Source organism: Parasteatoda tepidariorum, chromosome 8 (assembly GCF_043381705.1).
Source record: "Parasteatoda tepidariorum isolate YZ-2023 chromosome 8, CAS_Ptep_4.0, whole genome shotgun sequence".
NCBI lineage: Eukaryota > Metazoa > Arthropoda > Arachnida > Araneae > Theridiidae > Parasteatoda > Parasteatoda tepidariorum.
The window spans coordinates 31419497-31441794 of record NC_092211.1 but is presented as its reverse complement, the minus strand read 5'-3'; the positions used below and the strand labels follow the sequence as shown (position 1 = coordinate 31441794).

General features: G+C 29.3%; 3 protein-coding genes across 3 annotated transcripts in view; all 3 read left to right on the top strand.

Moving 5' to 3' along the window:
* Positions 1-977, top strand: part of LOC122270636 (uncharacterized) — a gene marked incomplete in the record, with an annotated part of 5697 nt that extends 4720 nt beyond the window's left edge. The window contains 1 exon segment of the mRNA XM_043048858.2: positions 665-977. Within this exon segment, the coding sequence (XP_042904792.2) occupies positions 665-803 (139 nt within the window).
* A 3162-nt stretch (positions 978-4139) lies between these two features.
* LOC139426314 (uncharacterized) lies at positions 4140-9803 on the top strand. The gene is made up of 5 exons (XM_071184609.1): positions 4140-4287; positions 5404-5512; positions 6855-6985; positions 7861-7990; positions 9479-9803. Exons 1-5 carry the CDS (start codon positions 4257-4259, stop codon positions 9522-9524), a joined length of 447 nt encoding a protein of 148 aa, XP_071040710.1. The 5' UTR covers positions 4140-4256; the 3' UTR covers positions 9525-9803.
* A 5460-nt stretch (positions 9804-15263) lies between these two features.
* Positions 15264-22298, top strand: part of LOC107441708 (uncharacterized) — an 8714-nt gene continuing 1679 nt past the window's right edge. Inside the window, exons 1-4 of the mRNA XM_043048868.2 lie at positions 15264-15401; positions 16734-16857; positions 19251-19381; positions 21523-21652. Coding sequence (XP_042904802.1) covers positions 15371-15401; positions 16734-16857; positions 19251-19381; positions 21523-21652 — 416 coding nt within the window. The 5' untranslated portion in view covers positions 15264-15370. The remainder of the gene's footprint in view (positions 15402-16733; positions 16858-19250; positions 19382-21522; positions 21653-22298) is intronic.

Below are 22298 nucleotides of genomic sequence, written 5' to 3'. Positions count from 1 at the left end.
TATATATTTTATTTTTTCATTTTTTTGTTTTTTGAAAAAATTAATAAATTGAATTTATTTGTTGAAATAATTCTATATTTCATTGTTAAGTGAAACAATACCAAGTCAATAAAAATAGAGTTAATATTCCAGAAATAAAAAAAATGGATGTATCGATAAATAACATCATTAAACTCAAGCAGTACAAAATTGGAACTTCTTGAGTTTCTTTAAAACGCCTCTCTCTCTTCTGCTCAAATCATTAAGCAATACTAAAACAAAATTGAGCTCTAAAATATTAGGTTATCTTCGTAAATTGATGAATTTAAAAACAAAAAGACAAAAAATAAGGCTTAGCTTGTTTGTCCACATTTTATAACCAGTTCCCTTTTTGCTTATTGTTTGTTTCAGATAGCCACTGCCATTGTGAGAAAAGAAATTCGATAGCTTTTGTAAAAACATAATTTTGAGTTTTTTTTATGTAATGTAAGATATACAATACATTATGAAAAACATGTATCATTTAGTTTTTGATTAGGTTTTGCGAGATTTTGTTAAATTAAAAGTATTCCGTTCGCTTCTCTGAAATCGGAAAAATGAACTGTTGTAATATTTGCTTTGGATTATTAAATTTTGCTATGTCTTGTGTTTTTATCTTCTAAATTGTATTATTTTTATTTTTCAGGCATTTAAATGGCGTTAAGAACTGTTTGTTTCAAAAATTCGTGAAGTGCAATAATACGACACAAAACGCATTCAAACATGTCATAGAAACTTCAATAGCCTTGGAATTAAGTTTATGTACATTTTTTAAGGATGATTAAAAAAGTATTGGTAGATAGTTATTACCGAATGCTTTGAAATTTTGGCAAGATAAAATATAGAGCTATAAGCTGAAATTTAAATCACAACAGCATCAAACTTTCTTGTTTTACCATGCTAGTATATTGTAATGTCTGCTGTGCTCTGAAAGTATATGTAAATGAAATAGATATTAAATACAGTTCATGAAACAAATTTGATGCCGTTATATTTTATTGTATAAATTCAAAGCACTATGCATTCTTAATTTTATCACTGTAATCTCAAACAGCAGTTTTTTTCAAGCAGTGAATCCTGCAGTTTTTTTTTCAAGTTAAATTACACTGTTTCGTTTTTATTAAATTAATCAGTTTACTTCAAGTTAATCAGATTATTCAATAAGTAAACTATGTTTTTCAAATTGCACTAAAAAGTAGAAAAAAAAATCAATTTTGTCAAACCTGAAATGAAAAACGAAAGGAACATGATTTTTGTTATAAATTGCAAACACCGACCAAAGTTTTTCAAGCGTGTCAAAATCGATGTGTTGATGTGTTTAGAGTTTTGTAACTTAATTCTAATAAAATTAGATTACTAGAAAACATAGTTTTTAAAATGTTTTTCATTTACTTATACTAAACATATCGCACCTCATATTATACAACGCATAAGCTCTTATAATATCTTATTACAAATAGTCTATGAATTAAAATTGAATAAAAATGATGCTTAAAATCCCAAATAGTAAAATTAACTAGGATCCCACACGGAGGAAAAAAGCCTTGTAATAATATTGCACACTATGGTAATATCTTTCCTGTTGTTACTAATGCCACTAACTAATATCAGCAAACCTGCTATGTAAATCCAAGCCAATTTTAAAGGCAGAAGGTGAGTTTTCTGTTTTTCAGTGGCGAAATTTATATTGAAATTTATATTGTTATTTTTGAAAATACTTTATTTTCAAAAATAACAAAATAAAAATTTAGAAATATTTCATAAAAAAATCCGCATTTGTCACATTTCCAGCATGGTTTAAGTGAAAAATGCATGCCATGGTCTATGTGGGTAAAATATAGTCTAATATATCTGTCATCTAGTGGTAATTTTAGAACTTTTATGAAATACCTACTTAGAAACAATGCTGAAGAGCTGTTGGTTTTAAAAATCGGCACCTTCCTAATAATATTGGAGTTAGACACTATATTGTTAGCACTAAAAAATATCCTGGATCAAATTACTGTAAACATAATTTTTGCCTTAAATATTTTTGGAACAAAAACTTTTATATACCGTAATTTTAACAATAATACTTATTCTAAATACACTTAATCACTTTAATTTAATAACTATTACTGTAAAATAAATGGTATAAAATTTTACAGTCTAAAGTTATTTTATGGTAAAATTAATTTTACGGATGATCACTCAGGGTGCCAGTACTTTTTACCATAATTTATTCAGGATTTTTTTTTACTTTGCACAGCTCAACGCATTAAAGTACTTTTATCTTTTTGATAAAAAATTGTGTAAAAAAAATTAAAATGTGTTTTATACTTCTTCTTCATAATTTTTGATAAGCTTTTTTAGTTCATAGTTAAAGCTATCTTACTTCTAGTTATAAAGACAACAATTCCAAGCATTTAAAATCTACAACTTCTTCTTGCAAATAACTACTAAGAATTACGTTATTAATCTATCATCAATTTATGCATTAATTATGCTTGCAGATTTTTATCCATCATTCTCTATGACAGACCATAATAAGTGTAAAATAATTATGGTAATTTCGCAATCATTTCTTGTTCGCGATTTTTTTTCAGAAATAGAATAAAGAACTCTGCCCTACACACTTGATTTACATCAATCATTAAAGCAATAGTTTGACAATATAAATAAACGAAACTACGCTACAAATTCATTCAGTTTCAATTTCTTGGAAGCAAATGCATATCTTAGAGACTTGTAGTATGGGGCAATAAAGTTGTGGTTCTTACGGCTATTTTATGCACTGAGAAAAGAAAAGCATGGTTAAAATTACCAGATTATGGAAATATTTAACGTATTTCCATATCTATGGGAGCACCAGAAAGCTCGGGAATTTTTATCAAATGCTTCGGTAATGATTTTTGCAAAATTAATAATTATATATAGTTTTATAACGTTTGATAAAATTTGGTACTTTTATTAATTTTAGAGCATGGCATAAAAACCCTTTATTCTATTAATTAAACTGATTACTATTAATTAAACTGAAAGGTATTATTCTGACTATTACACATATTGCTATTTGAATCTTTAGCTCTTAAAAAGCTTGTATTTCTTATTAGTTTAAACTTTTCAATATCATTTTTGTTAAACCGAAGAATATCTTTTAATGAAACAGCAAAACATATCCAATCAAAGTATGAAATTGATTAAAACAAATTTTAAGAAAAAACTTAAAGAAAAATACTTTAATAAATTAAAATGGTAAATGTTTTTGTGTATCATTGAAGTTTCATCTTTTGTTTCAATATTTGATTTTTTGAATGCATTTTCTTATTTAGTTAATCCATTATGAAGCCTCGAGGCACAGCCAGCTTTTGGTTTAACCATTGACTACAGAAAGATTCTTGTATGTTGGCAGGCAGTGTGCTCCTTGATGAAGTGCTGTTTTTGCTAACATACATATCTTTAAATTTTCTTTTTACTTGTCTTTGGTTTCTAATTTTTTATTTAAATTGCTTACACCAAAACATGTTTAATCTTTTTTGCAGGAAATAATTTGGGTTTATATGATTTTGTTTAAGAAATGTAATGAAAAAAAAGCGTAAATTTTTTTAGCAAGCAGCCTGAAATAAAACAATGAAAAATTTTGTGACATGAAATATAAACAATGCTACCAGCTTTACCAAGAGAAATGTGAAGCAATTTAGAGACTCTCTTAACCCTTTGACGCGATGTTATTACGCCGGTGTCTCCTTTATATATATATATATTTTCTGATGCTCTAATTACTGGCAAAAATATATTTTTGTATTTTATTGCATTGTAATTTATATAAAATTCATTGGTGTAATATTTATATTTTAAAGCTTATAATTTCAGTAAAATATTTTCTTAAGAACTTGCGTTAATCTTTCCCCATCTTGTTTGAACACTTTTTTTTTTGTTAAACAATTTTAATGAATTTTCCGCTCAAAAAAGGCTATTTATTTAATATTGGCTTAGGATATTATTAAATATAAGCATACACCGTATGTAATAATATAATAATCATCTTACAAAGCAAAAAGCCATTCTTTACTAAAATGACACTTCGCAGTTCTCTTCTGTTTTCATAGCAATAGAAACCTGTCACAACATTTAGCTTTGTGCTTTTTTTTTCTTTTTTTTGTAAACAATCATTTTCAATTTTTTTACTTCACTTTTTCCCAATAGAGGTATTCAACTATTCAAGTATATAATTCGTCATATCATTCAAAAATTACTCCATGAAGGTATACGCAGGAATTCTATTTTTTGGTAAGTAGAAAAACTACTCTCTGCATATTATGTCAATTATATGGAAGAATACTATTAAAATTATTCACACTAAAAAAGTATGGTCAAAATTGTACAAACATTGTAAAATTTACCGTATGTCTGGATCTATAAGAGCAACTATGATTGTAGTGATTTTATTAAAATTAATAACAAAATATTTTTTTATAATATTCGATAAAATTTGCTAATTTTATCAACAAAACTTTAAAATCGGGATAGAAACTATTTACTCGATAAAATTTACATTTCAGTTTTGAATTTCTTACTAAATGTGTGTTACTAAGAACTATAATTTTGAAAACCGGAAATTCCGGTAAACCTTTAACACTGTAAGGAATTTCGAATCAAATTCAGATAAAAAGTATCGACACTCAGGGTGCCGGTACTTCTTTTTATTGATGTTTTTTTTTTTACATCTTACGGAACAAAAAGTTTAGTATACCGCAACTTTTACAGCAATAATTTCCTTAAAATTACTGAACCACTCTAATTAAATATATTTATTGTAAAAATTACGCTATAATTTCTTACGATAAAAATGAATCTTACGGTAGCATGGAATCTACCGAGAATGCACCCAAAGTGCCGGTACTTTATACCGTAACTTGGTCAGGAATTTTTATAGCTCATGTGAGAGAAATAAAAATTACCAAGTAAGTAGTTTAAATACCGTATATTTTGATTTTTAAAACTAAAATTATGTTTTTTATTTTTAAAAAAAATGAATATGTTATTTTTATAAAGGACAAAAAATGTACCAGATTTTTTCACCGTGCTGAATACATGTATACGAAAATTATATTTAAAATAAGATGAAAAAAATAACAAAAAATAATTAAGGAAAAACGAAGTATTATTACATATTTCGCAAATTTTTATGTTCTTAAAAATGATAGTTAGGTGATTTTTTATTTAATTTATGATTATTTTGATTTGGCAATTAATAATATGAACTTTATCCAGATCCCTTAATTTAGAATTGTTTTACTTTCGATAACATTAAAAACTTTTTTAATAGTTATTTCGATGATTTTTACTGTTTTTACAATGCAAAATAAATAATGTTGATCGTTGATATATCCTTTACTCTTTCAGTGCTATTAAGCACAGCAGCTTCTGATTACATTTGTTACAAGGATTCTGCATCAGAATGTCAAATGAAATGGTTCCAGGAACAAAATGGAGTAAACATGACTTACTGCAGGTATGTTTCATTAATTTACAGCATTAAAAATGTAAGTAACGTGTCACAATTTCAGTGTGCTTAATTGAAATATTTTTCAACACGTGATAGCTGTTATGCTTTAGGTACACAAAAATATAAAATCGTCTTTAGTTTATTTATGCCTCGGAACTGAAAAGTGGATTCGTATATCGGGAGTGTGGCTTGTAATATATAAATCCGTTGTCATGTAGTCTTAAGCCCAAATTAGAAGACAAAGAATCTTCTGGTCTTTCACTAATTTCTGAACAGCATTTCTAATTTAATTACACACAAGTATGTGTTACTTATACGAGAAATTATCCAAATCACCATCTGTAAGATACATTGACTGTTATGAACTGATTTTTATTGTACTGAGTGAGGTCAAAGCTTCCAGAATAGGGCAAAATTTACCAAGCTTCTGACTTTATGGGAACACCGAAACGCTCAGCATTTTTTACAGAAGCGCTTTGGTAGTAATATTTGGAAAATTAACAACAAAATATGATTTTTTATAAGGAGGGAAATTTAGTAATTTTAACTTGATACCTTAGAGCATGGCATAGAAACATGGCATCGATTAAATTTACTTCCCAGTTTTCTAGTTTTTACTAAATATGTGGTAATAAGAACTATAATTTTTAAAACCAGAATTTCTGGAAAACAGTTATATAATATGAAAGGGAAAACGAAGCAAAATGAATGGTTTAAGCACCGTAAATTATTGTTTTAAACGTTCTTTTTTTTTTCCAATGCCCACTTGAGCCTTTATGGCCTTTCATCATACAAACATCTAAAGGGCAGAATTGTTAGCCACTCTTTCAGGGGAACCTTATTAGGTGGGCCATCGTTGCTCCCACAGAAAGGACAGATAGTACAGAGAATGAAAGAACATCCATGGCCCGCTCGGTATTCGAACCCAGAACCTTTCTCTCGCAATGCCCGTTCCCTGACCCCTACACTGGCCTGTCGACTTGCTTAAAACTAAATTGTGGACTTTTTTTTAACCCTTATTACCTTGCAGTTCGCAAGTGCGTGGTTTTTGGTACGAGAAAATTATCCAAATCTCCAATTGTAAAACCAACGACACTTTGGTTGTAATGATCTGTTTTTTACTGGTACCTCTTTTTTCGTTACCTTAAACTGTGGTACCGCTTATTGATGGTACAGGCAAATTGAAGAGCGTTTCAGTGTCTAATACATTTAACTAAACAACATATAAAGATTGCCTTTAATTTGCACAGTATATAATAGTTGGAAAAATTTTAAATTTTGAAAATAATTTGAAAAGAAATGATAATTTTGACACTTAATGTTTCTTTGTTATATGATATTATTTTAGAAGAACAACTGCTACAGTACAATGCAAATTAGCTGCTGCCATTACATGCAATACTGGATTTGAAAATGTTGCAAGACAAGCTCTTAGTACTGTAGTTGACATGTGTACTGTAGGCACTCAGTCATATAATGGTAAAAAAATTAATATTTCTAATAACTATTTATAAGCTTGTAAAGTGTAAATTAAACAAACATATAGCGCAGTGTATTAATAATTTTTTTTGCTATATTATCTTAGTATCATTATAAAATAATAAGATAATAAATTAGCATTACAAAAAATGCATAAGTTAGTAATTTAGTAATGATAAAAATGTATAAGTAAAAAGAGTAGTATTTTTAAAATCTGTATAAGTAAGAAGAGTAGTATTTTTAAAATCTATATAAGATAGTAACTTAGTATTGTTTAAAACATATGTGTTAGCATATAATAAAAAAAAACATAAGCTAAATAATAGTGCTGTTAAAAATGTATACGAGTAATTTTTAAAAACAGATGGTAATTTAGTGTTCCTACCGCGTGTATAAATAATTAGTTAATATATTGTACTATTATTATTGTACTATTAGTTGTGTTGTTACTGTATTAAATATTCTTTTTTTTTCACATTTAGCATAAGATAGTAAAAGTATACGATAGTCAATTAGCGATGTTAAAAATTCACAAGTAAGCAATTTATTTACTAAGTAAATTAACTAATAACTTAGTTACTAAGTTACTAAGTTATTAGTAACTTAGTAACTAATAACTTAGTTACTAAGTTATTAGAAACTTAGTAACTAAGTTTTCTAAAAAGATATACAACTTAGTAATTTAATATTGTTGAATATATNAATATATATATATCAGTATTAAATAAGAAAAGCTTAAGTTAAAAACTTAGTATAGTTAAAAATGCATAAATTAGTAACTTATAGTTAAAAATCGAAGAGTTGCCATTCTTACGACATGTATAAATTGGTTTATACTATTGTTAAAAAGTTTAAAACTGTTATCGATATTTCAGCTATTGAAAATGGCGAGCAATGCATCATGGCAACAATACAAGATTCCGGAGAATGTTACACTGAGTTAAGTAAGGATATGAGGAATTTACCAGGCAATGACGATGTTGAGGAAAACAAAATTATTTGCAGGTAATTCTGAATGCTGTTGTTGTTATCAGCTATTAAGGCAGAAGGGTTGCGATTGTTCTTGTTTTCCAGTGGTGCCATCTATGGACAAGAATTCGACTTCTGCCGCACCCATACTTCACACTCGTTTATTGGGTGGACCCATTCTTACATCCATCCATAGATCGTATATTTGACCCGAACCAGAGAACAATTAATCTCCAATTCAGTACCGCCGAAGGTATTTATTTGCTATGGGAACATGGTAGACTTCGTGTCCCGACAGATTTAACGTGCGCCAGTCACCATTTACTACATCTGCTCTCTTAAACGTGAGTCCAGCGCCCTACCAACCAAGCTATTTAATTCTGAATTCATATTTTTAATGAAAACGTATTTAAGAAACAATTTAAAAATGATATAAGGATGTTATTTTTGAATTTATGGATTAAATGATTCTAAATATATCATAAATTGAAGCATTGTACTAGCAAATAAAAGTAGTTTATTAGTATTGAGAAAGTTTATTTCTATTTGGAAAATTAAAAGATGAAGAAAACATCTTATATCACAATATATCATGATCACTTCATCACAATATATATGATAATATGCGCCATTGCTAAAGTAAGAAAAGATGTAATATTGGATAGAAATTTTGTATTTTGAGGCACAAATTAAATAAATAAAAATTAAGACAAAATAAAGTTAAATGAAGTTAAAATAGTTCGATCCTATATGGAGATCAAAAGGAAAAACGGTTTATGTTCATGAAAGAATGTAGAGAGGGTAAGAAAAAAAACGTGTAGAGAAAAGCATGTCACATGGAGACTATGTAGAGCGACGGAAGATTCTATTGACATGTTTGAGTTTTCTTTTTATTATTTAAAATCTCGTATGGGGACAAAATGGATGTCTATTTTGCCAGCAAAATATAAAAAACAATTATAGCTTGTATTTTCATCAAGCACTCAGCTCTAGGTTAAATCCAAAATTTCAATTTTTCAAAATTCTATTTGAATATCAATTTTGTTTGTAGCTGTCAGAAATTGATTAAGGCTTGTACTGTTAGCCAACAGAGAGATTTGGTTCAGATTAGATCATTCTTTTGACAACCGGGAACAGGTCAAAATATCAATTGATGATATTAAGGGATATTCAATAAAATTAGATAATGAAATAGTTTATAATTGAATGACCTAATGATTAGGAAATAATTCTGACTAGTGGTGCCATTAGGCGTAGAACTCCAATTCAGAATTGAGATGTAAGCATCTTAACTACTCAAAGGTTTTGATATCCAATAAGTATATCATACATAATTAGCAGAAGTTCTGCGAATTTTTAAAACAGGTAAAGTTTGTCATGATAGTATCGCCATAGTTAATTGTAATGTCTAGTTTCTTATCTGTCTAGTCTTCATCTGCAATTTCGTTTTTATGTGATTTTTTTCTATCATGAAAATATTTTTTCTGTCTTTTCAAATAATTCCTTTTTCTAATAATATTTTAGGCATGTGGATAGCATCAAAACTTGCCTGAATCAGAAGTTGGAATAATGTAGTGAATTAACTCGAAGAGCATTTCAGTCTGTAATTGAATCATCAGCGAACTTGCAGCTTTGTCTTTGCGATCTACTCAATTCAGCCTAAAAGTGATTTAAATAAATATTTAAAATATTTCTTTCATAAAAATAAAAAAGGGATTCACCGTTCTATAAATAAGAAGTTTCAGAAATCGGAATGGCCATGAGAAATTTGAAAATTTGCATGTAAATTAACATGAAGAACATTTCAGTCTGCAATTGAATCACCGATGAACTTGCAGCTTTGTCTTTGCGATCTACTCAATTCAGCCTAAATGTGATTTAAATAAATATTTAAAATATTACTTTAAAAAAATAAAAAGTGATTCCACGCCTTTCTGGAAAGAGAAAATACCAAAAATTATTTTGTAAAGTAATATGCATTGTTGATATAATAGTGCAATAAAACTTGTCAGACTTGCATATACCAGCTAGTTATTTTTTATTTAACTCGTTATGATATTTTTGTCCGAAGATAAAATTAAGCAACTCTAATTTTTTTGTGTAGTATAATTTACAGCTGATTTATCTTGTTTAAATATACATATTATACTAATTTTAATTTAAAATTTAATTTAGTAAATTTGAAAGCACTTCTCAAGTTTGTTACGCATATGGAATATTCTAAAAACTACATTAAAATAATGACATATATAATTTAACTCGTAATACTTAACTGATATAACCAAGCTTCATTTTAGAAAGGATAATAGTAAAAGTTAAGAAATAATAGTTTTAACTTGTTTCAAAGACTTAACTTTAAAAATCATTTCCTAAAAAGGAAAAAAAAAAATCTATGAATAAGGTATTGAATTATAATTTCATCATTATAACTATGGTATTCTCGGATAAAAAGAATGTCTGCATAAAATGCTTAAAATATAATTGTTATGTTTTCCAGTTATCAGAAATAAAACGTATAGAGTAAAAAATGAAAATAAATAAACAATGGAGCAGTTTAATAATTTTTGATTAAATTGTTGCATTGTCTTGTATTAATAACTAACTTTCTCGTGCAGCTGAATATTTCAATTACTAGTTAGAATAAACTCTCTCAGAATAAACATGCCGTTTATTCGACAGATTCGGATTACTGATGGGCTAGCTGCGATCTGGAAAATATATTCTCCCAATAGTTTAGCCAAGAGAGTGGTTGAAATTTATTTGCCTTTAATATTAATTTTGATTTTTGAGTATATTTTCATAACAGTGAAATTATTCTTTTTTTCCCTTTGATTGAATTGGATGATTCCAAAGATATAGTTTATAAGAGGCATATTCGAAAAAAGGGAAATTTTTGTTAAGAGACAAACTTAAAACTACTTTCTTGCCTAAATAATTGGCTGTGTTTTCCAAATTGAAGTTGGTTTGAAAGTAAGCAAAAGTTTAACGTGAATCTAAACTCAAAGATTACTTCGAGGTAATGAACCTAACTCTCACACTTAAAAAAAAAAACACACCAAAAAGCTCGACAATTTTTACCAAAGTGCTTTTGTAATAATTTTAGGTGCATTAATAATAAAATAAAATTTCATAATATGAAAGAAAACATGGTAAATGTGGTAAAATTTGGTAATTTTATTATATCTCAGAACATAGAATAAAAACCATTTATTCAAACAAATTTACTTTTCAGTTTTGTAGTTATTGCTAAATGTGTGGTAATACGAAATATAATTTAGAACACCAGAATTTCGTGTAAACCATTGTTATATGAACAAAAAAATTACCAAGAGAACGGTTTAAATTCTGGTATTTTTTGGTTTTATTAACCAGAATTTTTTTTTTATGCCTGAAACTCGTTGTCTCAATACAGTACGGTAATTTAACCAGAGTTTTCTTTTCATGCAACATAGGGATAAGTGCGTTTCATATATAATAGGCATTCTGACTGAATCATAAATAAATTAAAGTTATCTGACTGGTGCAAAAACATAATTTGGGGCAAAAATTTCGAATGTTTATTACAAATATGGAATCCCTGTAATCTTAGCTTTCTAAAAATACTTTTTTTTATTTATACTCTAATTGCTTGCAAAGTTATGTAATTTTTGCGTAAGGTGGTGACGGTGAATAGACTAATGATTATAAGACTTTAAATGCTTTTTTCTTAAAATCAGATTTTAAACCACCTTAAACACAATACCCCATCCTGTCTACGATTGTCGACAATTTTTTTATGAGCGTTTTTGATTATAGAACACATAGAACGCATTTGATTATGTTTTTGTTTTGAACGTGAGGCAGAGCGAAAAATGCAGAATTTCATTTTTATGTACGTTTTTTCGCAAAGACAAGTGCAGACATTTTTCATTATTTTTTTTAACTACGTTGATCTTTAACTCAGAAGTAAATGCACTTTCTTTTAAGATAATAGTTCAAAACACAGTTGATAGCCTTCTAAATAATATCCTCAAAGTATTTTTATTATTATTTTCTTTAAACTACGTTGATCTTTAACTCAGAAGTATATGCACTTTCTTTTAAGATAATAGTTCAAAATAATACAGTTAATAGCCTTCTAAATAAAATCCTCAAAGTATTTTTATTATTTTATTTAAATTACATTGATCTTTAACTCAGAAGTATATGCACTTTCTTTTAAGATAATAGTTCAAAACACAGTTGATATCCTTCTAAATAAAATCCTCAAAGTATTTTTTGCTTCAGGCGATAATTTTTTTACAGTGCTTACCATAATGCATGAAAATGTCGTATTTTTTTAAAACCTAAAATGGTCATTTAAAATAATAATAATAATTTTTATGCTGGTTTTATAAGTTTTGCCCCATCATAAAATAAATAAAATAGTTTTTTAAAATTTTATATTTATATTTTAAAAAAATCGTCGAAACCAGTCGGATATCTTAATAAATTACTTGTTCTACAATATTATTATGCAAATTCATTTTATGATAGAATAAGCATTTAATCTAAACTAGTAGACGGCTATATAGTATTACAAAGTTAAAAGTAATCACAAACCACTATTGCAACGTCCTTCATTTCCTAACAAACCAGATCTTCATTTAAGAGATCAAACATTCAGCCAGGTGGCTTTTATCTTGTGAAAACGGTATCTGATAAAATGATGCTTTTTAGAATTACTTAAACGTGATAATCATAAACAGTTTTTCTATCACTATCCATTGTGCTTTATACAGTCTTATATAATGTGTTTATTCCTTATTTGTGTTTTAATTTTATAGTGCAAACAATTTTATCAATTTTGAAATAAATATTTATATAATGGTAAAAAGATGATTACCATTGATATTAATAAGAAATTTATTGAAGTACTAAAAAAAAAACTGAAATAATTTGAAATTTTTTTTCTTAAGTTTTAACAGTAATAAAAACTAAATTATGCTAAAATATAGATCTAAAAACATCAATTGAAGAATCAAAATATTTTTATGAGTAACTTTGTTTGACTTATAACGTTTAATTTTACTAACACATAAAGTAAAAAATATTGTTGGTATCAGATTATATAAACTTATTATATTAAAGTGTTCGAGAGGTCTCGGAGTCATTAAAGTTTAATTTTATTTAAGAATTAGAAATTTTTTTGTCCGATTTTTCCTCCGGTACGTATCCCTTTCCAGGAAAAAAAAACCTTTTTTCCACAGCATTTATATTAAAACTATACAGTATTGATAACATAATAATACGCGCTGTTCCCATATTAGTATCTTTGGAGCTTATTAAAACTGCATCAATTTCCCTAATACTAACAATCATCATTAGCGTCAATAATAGTATGACAAATTTTTGTGTTTCATCTAAGTAATTTAGTACATTTTATCCATTAATTTTGTTTTTCAGTGTATAACTTATTTACTTTTGTTTTAAAAAACCCCAAATTTTGAAATTTTTTTTAACGAAATACTATAATGAATACGTAATAATATAATGAAACCTTGGATGCTGGCCCACTGTGCGTGAGTACGGATTTCAGGGTTCGAAGCACCTGATCATACCTTAATTTATTTATTTAATTTCTTTTTCTTAAATTTAGTTCGTCATACGCTTTGTGATTTTCCTTTGGAGTAATATAGTCATAGCACCATCTAGTGTTATAAAATTATGATTTTTTTGAAAATAAATCAGACAGATTTCTATATTCTACTAGCACCTTGTTTCTTCAGAAAATACCAGTTCCACGAACTTGAGATGTCCTGGTATACTAGTATAATATTTGCTTGGTCATCATGCATACTTTCTAGCGCTACTTAAATTTGTTACACTAAGTATGTAATATTATAGTAATAATAGTTAAAAGGTCGTTTTCTGCCCAAATCTTATTGAGCAATGGCGAGTTAACTCGTTATTTTTTGCCCAAATCTTATTGACCAATGACGAGTTGACTCGTCATTTTTTGCCCAAATCTTATTGACCAATGACGTGTTAATTGCGCTATTGCGCTTACAATTTTAAGTTAACTAGTCATCGGCTAAAAACATTTGGGCATGAAATCAATATTTAGAATGTTTTCTTTACTTCCAAATTCAGTTAAAACATTATAGCTGGTGACATGACATAGTTTCTGAGTAAAACTGCCCTTCAAATAAACGCTAATATCATCACAAAGTACTCTTGTGGAAAAGATATAACATAAGAACGTTTTGGCGGAACTTCAATGTTTAAAAGATAATAACCCTTATCACTAATAAGATAATCTTTGCCATCTGCGTTTTTTTCTAACAACAACATATTTTTTTTCTTCATAATATTTTTCTGAAACATTCCAGCAAATGATATCGGAATGGAGGTGTTCAAAGGAATTATTCTTTGCTGTAAGTAATTTTACGTTATCAGATGAATAATTTATTTTGATATTACATTTTAATGCATCGTGTTACAGTATATGAAATAAATATGAATTGAGTGCAGGCAGTTTAAAAAGAAATGTAAAGTACATGGATATATTAAGAATGCAAAACTAAAAAAAATAGTGCGTAGAGTCCCTCCGCGTGGACGAAGTTAAACTTCGCAACCTGCAACGTTAATTGTAGAAGAATCAGCAGTCGTAGAAGGATCACTAGTTCTATTCAACGACTCTTTTTCCTACTCCGCTCTCTTCCGTGCTCTATAATCACGGTAATATTGTACATTTTTCCCTCGTGAACCTCTTGAACCAGTGGAAGTGCTTGTGGTTGCCTCATCGTCTCGCCCTGGAAAATGTATTTGTATTAATAATGTATGTGAATGCGTCATAATGTAATTTCAGACGAGAAAGCCTATCAATCAATTGATATTCACAAGAGACGTAAATTGACGTAACCTTAACGTAAATTGACGTAACCTTAAACACGTCGCATTGTCCGTGGGATTGTTTTCACTCATTTTTTACAATTGTTATCCACTAAATTTGAAAATAAAAAATACTTCCCTATATGTGTATCAAAACAAACTAAAAAAATATTTATAGAAAAANCTATCACTTTAAAATCCCCATGGTAATTGCGCTATTGCACTTACAATTTTAAGTTAACTAGTCATCGGCTAAAAACATTTGGGCATGAAATCAATATTTAGAATGTTTTCTTTACTTCCAAATTCAGTTAAAACATTATAGCTGGTGACATGACATAGTTTCTGAGTAAAACTGCCCTTCAAATAAACGCTAATATCATCACAAAGTACTCTTGTGGAAAAGATATAACATAAGAACGTTTTGGCGGAACTTCAATGTTTAAAAGATAATAACCCTTATCACTAATAAGATAATCTTTGCCATCTGCGTTTTTTTCTAACAACAACATATTTTTTTTCTTCATAATATTTTTCTGAAACATTCCAGCAAATGATATCGGAATGGAGGTGTTCAAAGGAATTATTCTTTGCTGTAAGTAATTTTACGTTATCAGATGAATAATTTATTTTGATATTACATTTTAATGCATCGTGTTACAGTATATGAAATAAATATGAATTGAGTGCAGGCAGTTTAAAAAGAAATGTAAAGTACATGGATATATTAAGAATGCAAAACTAAAAAAAATAGTGCGTAGAGTCCCTCCGCGTGGACGAAGTTAAACTTCGCAACCTGCAACGTTAATTGTAGAAGAATCAGCAGTCGTAGAAGGATCACTAGTTCTATTCAACGACTCTTTTTCCTACTCCGCTCTCTTCCGTGCTCTATAATCACGGTAATATTGTACATTTTTCCCTCGTGAACCTCTTGAACCAGTGGAAGTGCTTGTGGTTGCCTCATCGTCTCGCCCTGGAAAATGTATTTGTATTAATAATGTATGTGAATGCGTCATAATGTAATTTCAGACGAGAAAGCCTATCAATCAATTGATATTCACAAGAGACGTAAATTGACGTAACCTTAACGTAAATTGACGTAACCTTAAACACGTCGCATTGTCCGTGGGATTGTTTTCACTCATTTTTTACAATTGTTATCCACTAAATTTGAAAATAAAAAATACTTCCCTATATGTGTATCAAAACAAACTAAAAAAATATTTATAGAAAAACAATAATTTTATGACTTTTATTATTTTTATGCTAGTGAGAATCAAAACAATATGGAAATGAATGATGGAAAACTAGATCCTACCACGTGATTTCCCGGCCAATAAAAATGTAGCGTTAAACGTTTAACGCAACCTTGTTGGAAGTCGCATAAGAAGTATAACTTCAAAAATACCTTAATTTTTCATTATTTACAATACTACAATTTTGGTAAGCTTAGTTTAAATTATTAACTAAAAATTAAACTTAGCTATCTTCATTGCATAGATAGCTAAGCTTAGTGTTTCTTTCATTTGCAGTTCTTTTTCTATATTTCAATTTTAGTATTCTTAAACCTTTGCTATTTTATCCACTTCAGATTTTTTTTCTATGTCTCTATTTCGGATATATCTTAGACTAAGTTTTTATGCTTTTGTTCACTTCTTTATCTATATCTTTATTTTAACATTCTCAGACTTAGGTCACTGTAATTTTAACCATTACATTTCCTTATTATACTTTTATTTCAGAATCTTAGGTTTAGATTTTTGTGATGTTGCCCAGTTCTTTTTCTATATTTTTATTTCAGCATCGTTAGACTTAGGATGATTTTGACTGTTACAGTTCTTTTTCTGCATTTTTATTTCTGTATCTCTTAGACTTAGTTTCTTATGATTTTGCAAGTTACAGTTAATTTTCTTCATTTTTATTTTAGTGTCAATAAGCTTAGTTTCTTGTGATTATGCATGCTACAGCAAATCAGTTGGAGATTGCTTTAACAATGTAGCTGAACAACGAAGAGGTAAAGACCCAGGAAGTGAGGATGAAAAATTTTGCCAGTACGTTTTACATTTAAATAAAGTTGGTTTGTGAAAGACTCCAAAATGAATAATTTTTAAGAAGTATAGATATTTTTCTGGAATTTAAACAATTATTATTTTTTTGTAAGCAGAGCAACATAATTTAAAATTGTAAAACTTATTTTATTGGTCACAATTGCTCCTTCTTGATTCCCCTTCAATAAAATATTTAAAACTTCGTAATTTTATGATGCAAATGGCATATTGAGAAAAAGTATGATCACAACTAACAGAATATTATCAACTTTACCTCATTTTCCGAAGCTTAGGGAACGACATAATTTTTGTCACAGAGTACTGATGACTGTACGGTAAAACTACCAAAAATATCGCTTTACTATTAGGCGGTTGGTAGTAAATTTAATAAATTTACTGTATTCAAAAGTTGCCAAACGTGTTAGCAACTTTAACACTTCTGATTTGATAAATGTATCAGGAAGGCCGGGATAGCCTGGTTATTAGGGCACTGTGCCCTTATCCAAGAGTTCGTGGGTTCGATCTCCACCGGTCGGTTCCACAGATTTTACCAGCAACGTACTCGGTGGGTCCTAGCGGAGTCGAGAATCGAACTCCGGCCTTCCGGACAGGACCGTTATTCCGATATTCTAGCCACTAGACCACCACGGCATTATATATGTTCATGAGAATAGATCACAACTTAGATATATCGGACTACAACGGCTAAGTATGATGTACTTTATTTATTTTTTTAAGAAAAAACCCTGCATGTTTCTGAAAAAAAATCTGCAAACCTTATGAACATGTAAAAGGTTGCAACTCCCAGACAATATGATTTTCTGTGCTCATGTGAATTAAAAAAGAAAAAAAGAAAAAGAAATTTGAAATGAAAAGCATTAAATACATTTCGGGCTTATTTTTTACAAATTTTGTATTTTGTGATGCCAGCATATCTTTAATCTGCATTATTATTTTTCAAATAATTCATATAGTTAAACTGTAGTTAATAGATTCATTAAAAATGAGATCAATTTTTGGTAATTTAAAGTAATTTTCCAACATGGTTTTTCGAAGCTCTGTCGTCAAGAAAAATAAAAAAGTTCAAATATCTAACACTTAAAGCAAAAGGAAGATGTTAAACTGTAAAAGTCATCTTCCTGTAAGGAATTATCTGGTCTTTAGAGCGGACGAATATGAATATTTTAAGCGTCATTAAACTTTTTTTGAAAATTGCCAATTTAGCGACATTTTTCCACCCAGAAGAAAATTACTGCCTTATTCTCAGTTTCAGCAAACTTTTACGAGCCCAGATAATGCATCTTTGGAGTAAGTTTTTAAATATTAAAAAATTAAACCACAAAAGCTTTTCATTTCCGCAAAACTGTGCCTTTGCTCCATATTGGTCCCGCAGTGGACTGATCGTTAAGACTCAGTTCCCAGCAGATCACCGAAGTCAAGCATCACTGGCTGCTGTCAGTGTGCGGGTGGGTGACCACTTGGATCAGTCTTCTGATGCATNCCGTTAATTACTCGACCTTTTGCGCAGGTCGTCGGGCTACCGAAGCGGGGGTGCCATCCCCTCCGCAAAGGATAAAAATTGTGATGGCATGTCTTCGGATCATCCTCCGGGATGTTCCCTAGACCGTCGCCAATAGCCCATTGTGCAGCTCTAGTGCGAAGTAAATTAACAACAGCAACAACAATTGCTCCATATTCACGTTTTGCGCCATTTTCAGAATTAGTGTGGAAATTAGTAGTTTCCAGTTATAAACTTTAGTGTTTGAGTTTTTTTTTTAAGATTCGTTTCCAGGATGGAAGTAAAGGGAATTCAAGAAACAAGCATTCAATCAATGTGACGTACGAAATCGTTATCTATAAAAGAACGAACAATTTCTTCTTTCATGGCGGTGGAGAGGGATGGGCAGCCCACTCATCTTTTGAGTCTTTGGCCGATGGCCGATTGTAGATGATGATCCTATATATATATTTGTATATTCAATTAGAATTCTAGATTTAAGTTAACCATTGAAAGTAATAATAAATGCGTTCCAGACTATTTGTGTACTTGGTTTTTAGCATACTCTGCTTTGTGAGTTAAATCCACAATTAGATAGGTGAAACTTGTTTTAACAGACATGAGTAACTGTTGCAAACTCACAGCAGCTATGAAAATAGCATATTATTCGCAAAAGAGCATCATTTTATGTGACGACGAAACCTCCGAAAAACAGCATTAATTTATGTAGTATTTTTTATTCTTCTGACTTTATGATTAGTGTCGTTTTTTGAAAAAAAGGCCTGAAGTAATGTTATATTTATTTCAGACTTTACTGAAAAATAGGACTGAAGTAATATTATATTTACTTCAGACTTTACTAAGAAATAGGACTGAAGTAATATTATATTTATTTCAGACTTTACTCTGATATTGCACTGTGCCAACGCAATGCCGCTGTTCAATGTAGTACAGGGTTTGCTGATGTAGCCGAGAAAGCTTATTCAGCTATTATCGACATCTGCACAGAAGGAACAGAAACTTATAAAGGTGATATAAAACGCCATAATAATATAATAATCATAAGTTTCATAATAAATGGTTGTATCATGGGTGTATTTTTTCTAAATGGTACTTATGTATCATCGCAACCTTATTGGCAACATAACACAACAGCCGCCACAAAAAAAAAATGCCATCAGTGCTATCCCGGTTAGCTAACTCTAATAAATAATAATACAATTGTAAATAATAATAACAGTAATAATAAGTGAATGCATGAAAAAAAAGAAAAATAATATTAAAGGAAATTTATAAATTACTGATGTTAATAACGGGATAAGGCTTTCCTCGAATCAATTTCAAGTTCTGATTCCGACATGTTAATTATAGCATTGCTTTCCAAGAAAAACCTGTTTTCCAAAATAAAGCTTCAATAAGTGACAATTGCTACATTCCCGACTATCAGGTAAAATGTTGTATCTTTGTAGGCATCTTTTTCACTAGTCAGTAAATTCCATATTTGGATTTCCGTATAGTTTGTCGAAAGTAAAAACTCTCCTAGCCATTCGTCTGGCTCCGTGGAGGTGACTATGGTATCGAAGTATAACTATTTGAAGTAGGTGTGTGGGGTCATTGTTTAGGACAGGTGTTTCCACATCAGCAGGCTGCCTCAGATTTTGCGACGAGGGGAGTTCTTACAGTAGACAAACTGTACTCTCACTTACCTTCGCATCGAACGCTTATAAAGAGCAAAAAAAAAAGAAAGATAGGGAAATGTTTCGAAAGTAGAAACTTATGGTTGCTATTTTGCCATCTTTCGGGTTCCAGTTTACCGCGTTGTCTCCGAAATTGGCATGGTTGCAATAGCACGTTAGTAGCTTAAAGATTATAACATATCACAATTGTTTACAGTTATTAGTAACAGATAGTTATTGTTGATCTAAAAAAACTGACGAAATCTTGCATTTGAAAAAAAAGTAGGTCCATATAAAAAAACAAGACAATTTCTTCATATCTAAGTGAATATTTTTGTTTCGTATAAGTGAATTTTTTTGTTACACAGTAGTAAAGTATTAAAGTAGTATTATAAACAAAACTTTAATAAATATTGATAATTACAAAAAATGTTTTAATATTTTCCAATAAAGTGATTATCAATGTGAATTTTTATCATAACTTATAATACACTGTCTTTTGCCATTTAAGAATTTGATGTTTTGCCATTTGGCCATTTAAGAGTTTGCTATTTGGTACAGAAAAGGGATCATAAACAAAATTCATAAATGTTAAAACTTTTGTTATGCCAATATATTTACAAAATAAGTTACTATTACTTACTCATTGGACCTAATGTTCATGTTGGACTATGGCCTCCCAAATCATTCAACTACAAAGCGATTCGTTTCCCTCTTTAGTTAACCTATTCATTGGCAAACTCTCAAGGTTTTTCCCAACCTTGTTAATACATCTGATTTTCTATCTTCTCCATTTTTGTTGACATTAAGTTTGACTATGAAAGATAGTTTGTGTGTTGGACACAAAATGAGTTAAATTTTGAGAAATTTCTAATTATCTAAAAGGGTACATATTTACAATGCTCGTTAATTATTAAAATAAATAAGCAAGTATTTTTTTTACCTTTAAAAATTTATAATGTCAGAAAATTACCGATAAGTCTGGGTTTAGACAAGCAGAATCATCAATAATTTTTTTACAAATTTGATTAGGTTTAAATAGAAATAGAGACAACTATAAAATATATATTAATTTATTAAACCACACTAATTACTTCCAAAAGTAACTTGAAGTCTCTTCAAAACCAACGTCAGTCTATCTCTGCTCCCAAATTATTTATAGTGAAATAAAAATAAAGTTTACATGTTACGTTCATGACATTGCGCTGCATGCTTCCTTATTTTTCTTGCTATTGTCAGACTTGTTTAAAAGACCTGATAGTATCAAAAATATAATCGGATCGAAAAAAAAACGCTTAGTCTTGTATTCGTTAAGATCCCAATCTTTTACTTAGGACGTATTGACGTATTCTTAGGTTAAATCCTTATTCCATATTAAATTCTCTTTGTCATCTATTGAACTTCAATGAATTGTTGTAGTACTCTTATAATAAATTATTATAATTTTACTATTCTTATAATTTTATATTTAGTACCATTATTATAATTTTTTAGCCATAAAAAGTGATCCAAAGTGTAATTTGGCTTCTGTGTATAATTCTCAAGGCTGTAACAAAGATTTGGATGAAGCACAGAAAGATATTGATTCTAATGATGTCGTTGCAAACATGAAGCTTATTTGCATGTAACTATACCTTTATTTTTCAGTATTTTGAAATACATTCAGTTAAACTAAATTACTGCAAAAGTACAGGCAGCATGACTGCAGCATCCGTAAAATCTAATTTACAGTGAAATTCATTTTTACGGTAAAATTTCATACCGAAATTTTTACATTCATATTAATTTAACTACAGTGATTTTATAGTAAATATTGCTGTAAAAATAACAGTATATCAGATTTTTAGTTCCATAAACCTTTAAGGTAAAATTGGATTCTGGGGAGGGGCAAAAGTACTGGTATCTTGAGTGCGGGTACTTTTTACGTAACTTGATCCAAAATTTTTTACATTGTAGAAAGAGGTATGTCATTCATAGATTTACAACCAATTTCGCTCTCTTACTTTACGATCTACATGAAATTTCTGTTCAAGAATGTTAAAGTGTTTTTCAGCCAAACTTTTGAAATTCGTCGGTTTTTCCTGCCCAGACCATGAATTCACGCAATTATGTAAGGCGGAAATGGCTCGATGTGCCAGTCCCGGAAGCGTATCGTGTTACAGTGGTGGACACTTAATTATTTTTGCGACTGGCCCGTGCACGCGACGTTAGGGACATTACTATCTGGCATACGCAGGGAGGGGGGTGCCGCCGTAGAGGGGTATATATAT

Coding starts and splice junctions, on each gene's coding strand:
- LOC139426314 (XM_071184609.1), top strand. CDS start 4,257: ATGAAGGTATACGCAGGAATTCTATTTTTTG. Junction 4,288..5,403: donor CGCAGGAATTCTATTTTTTG/GTAAGTAGAAAA, acceptor TTACTCTTTCAG/TGCTATTAAGCACAGCAGCT. Junction 7,991..9,478: donor GAAAACAAAATTATTTGCAG/GTAATTCTGAAT, acceptor ATAATATTTTAG/GCATGTGGATAGCATCAAAA.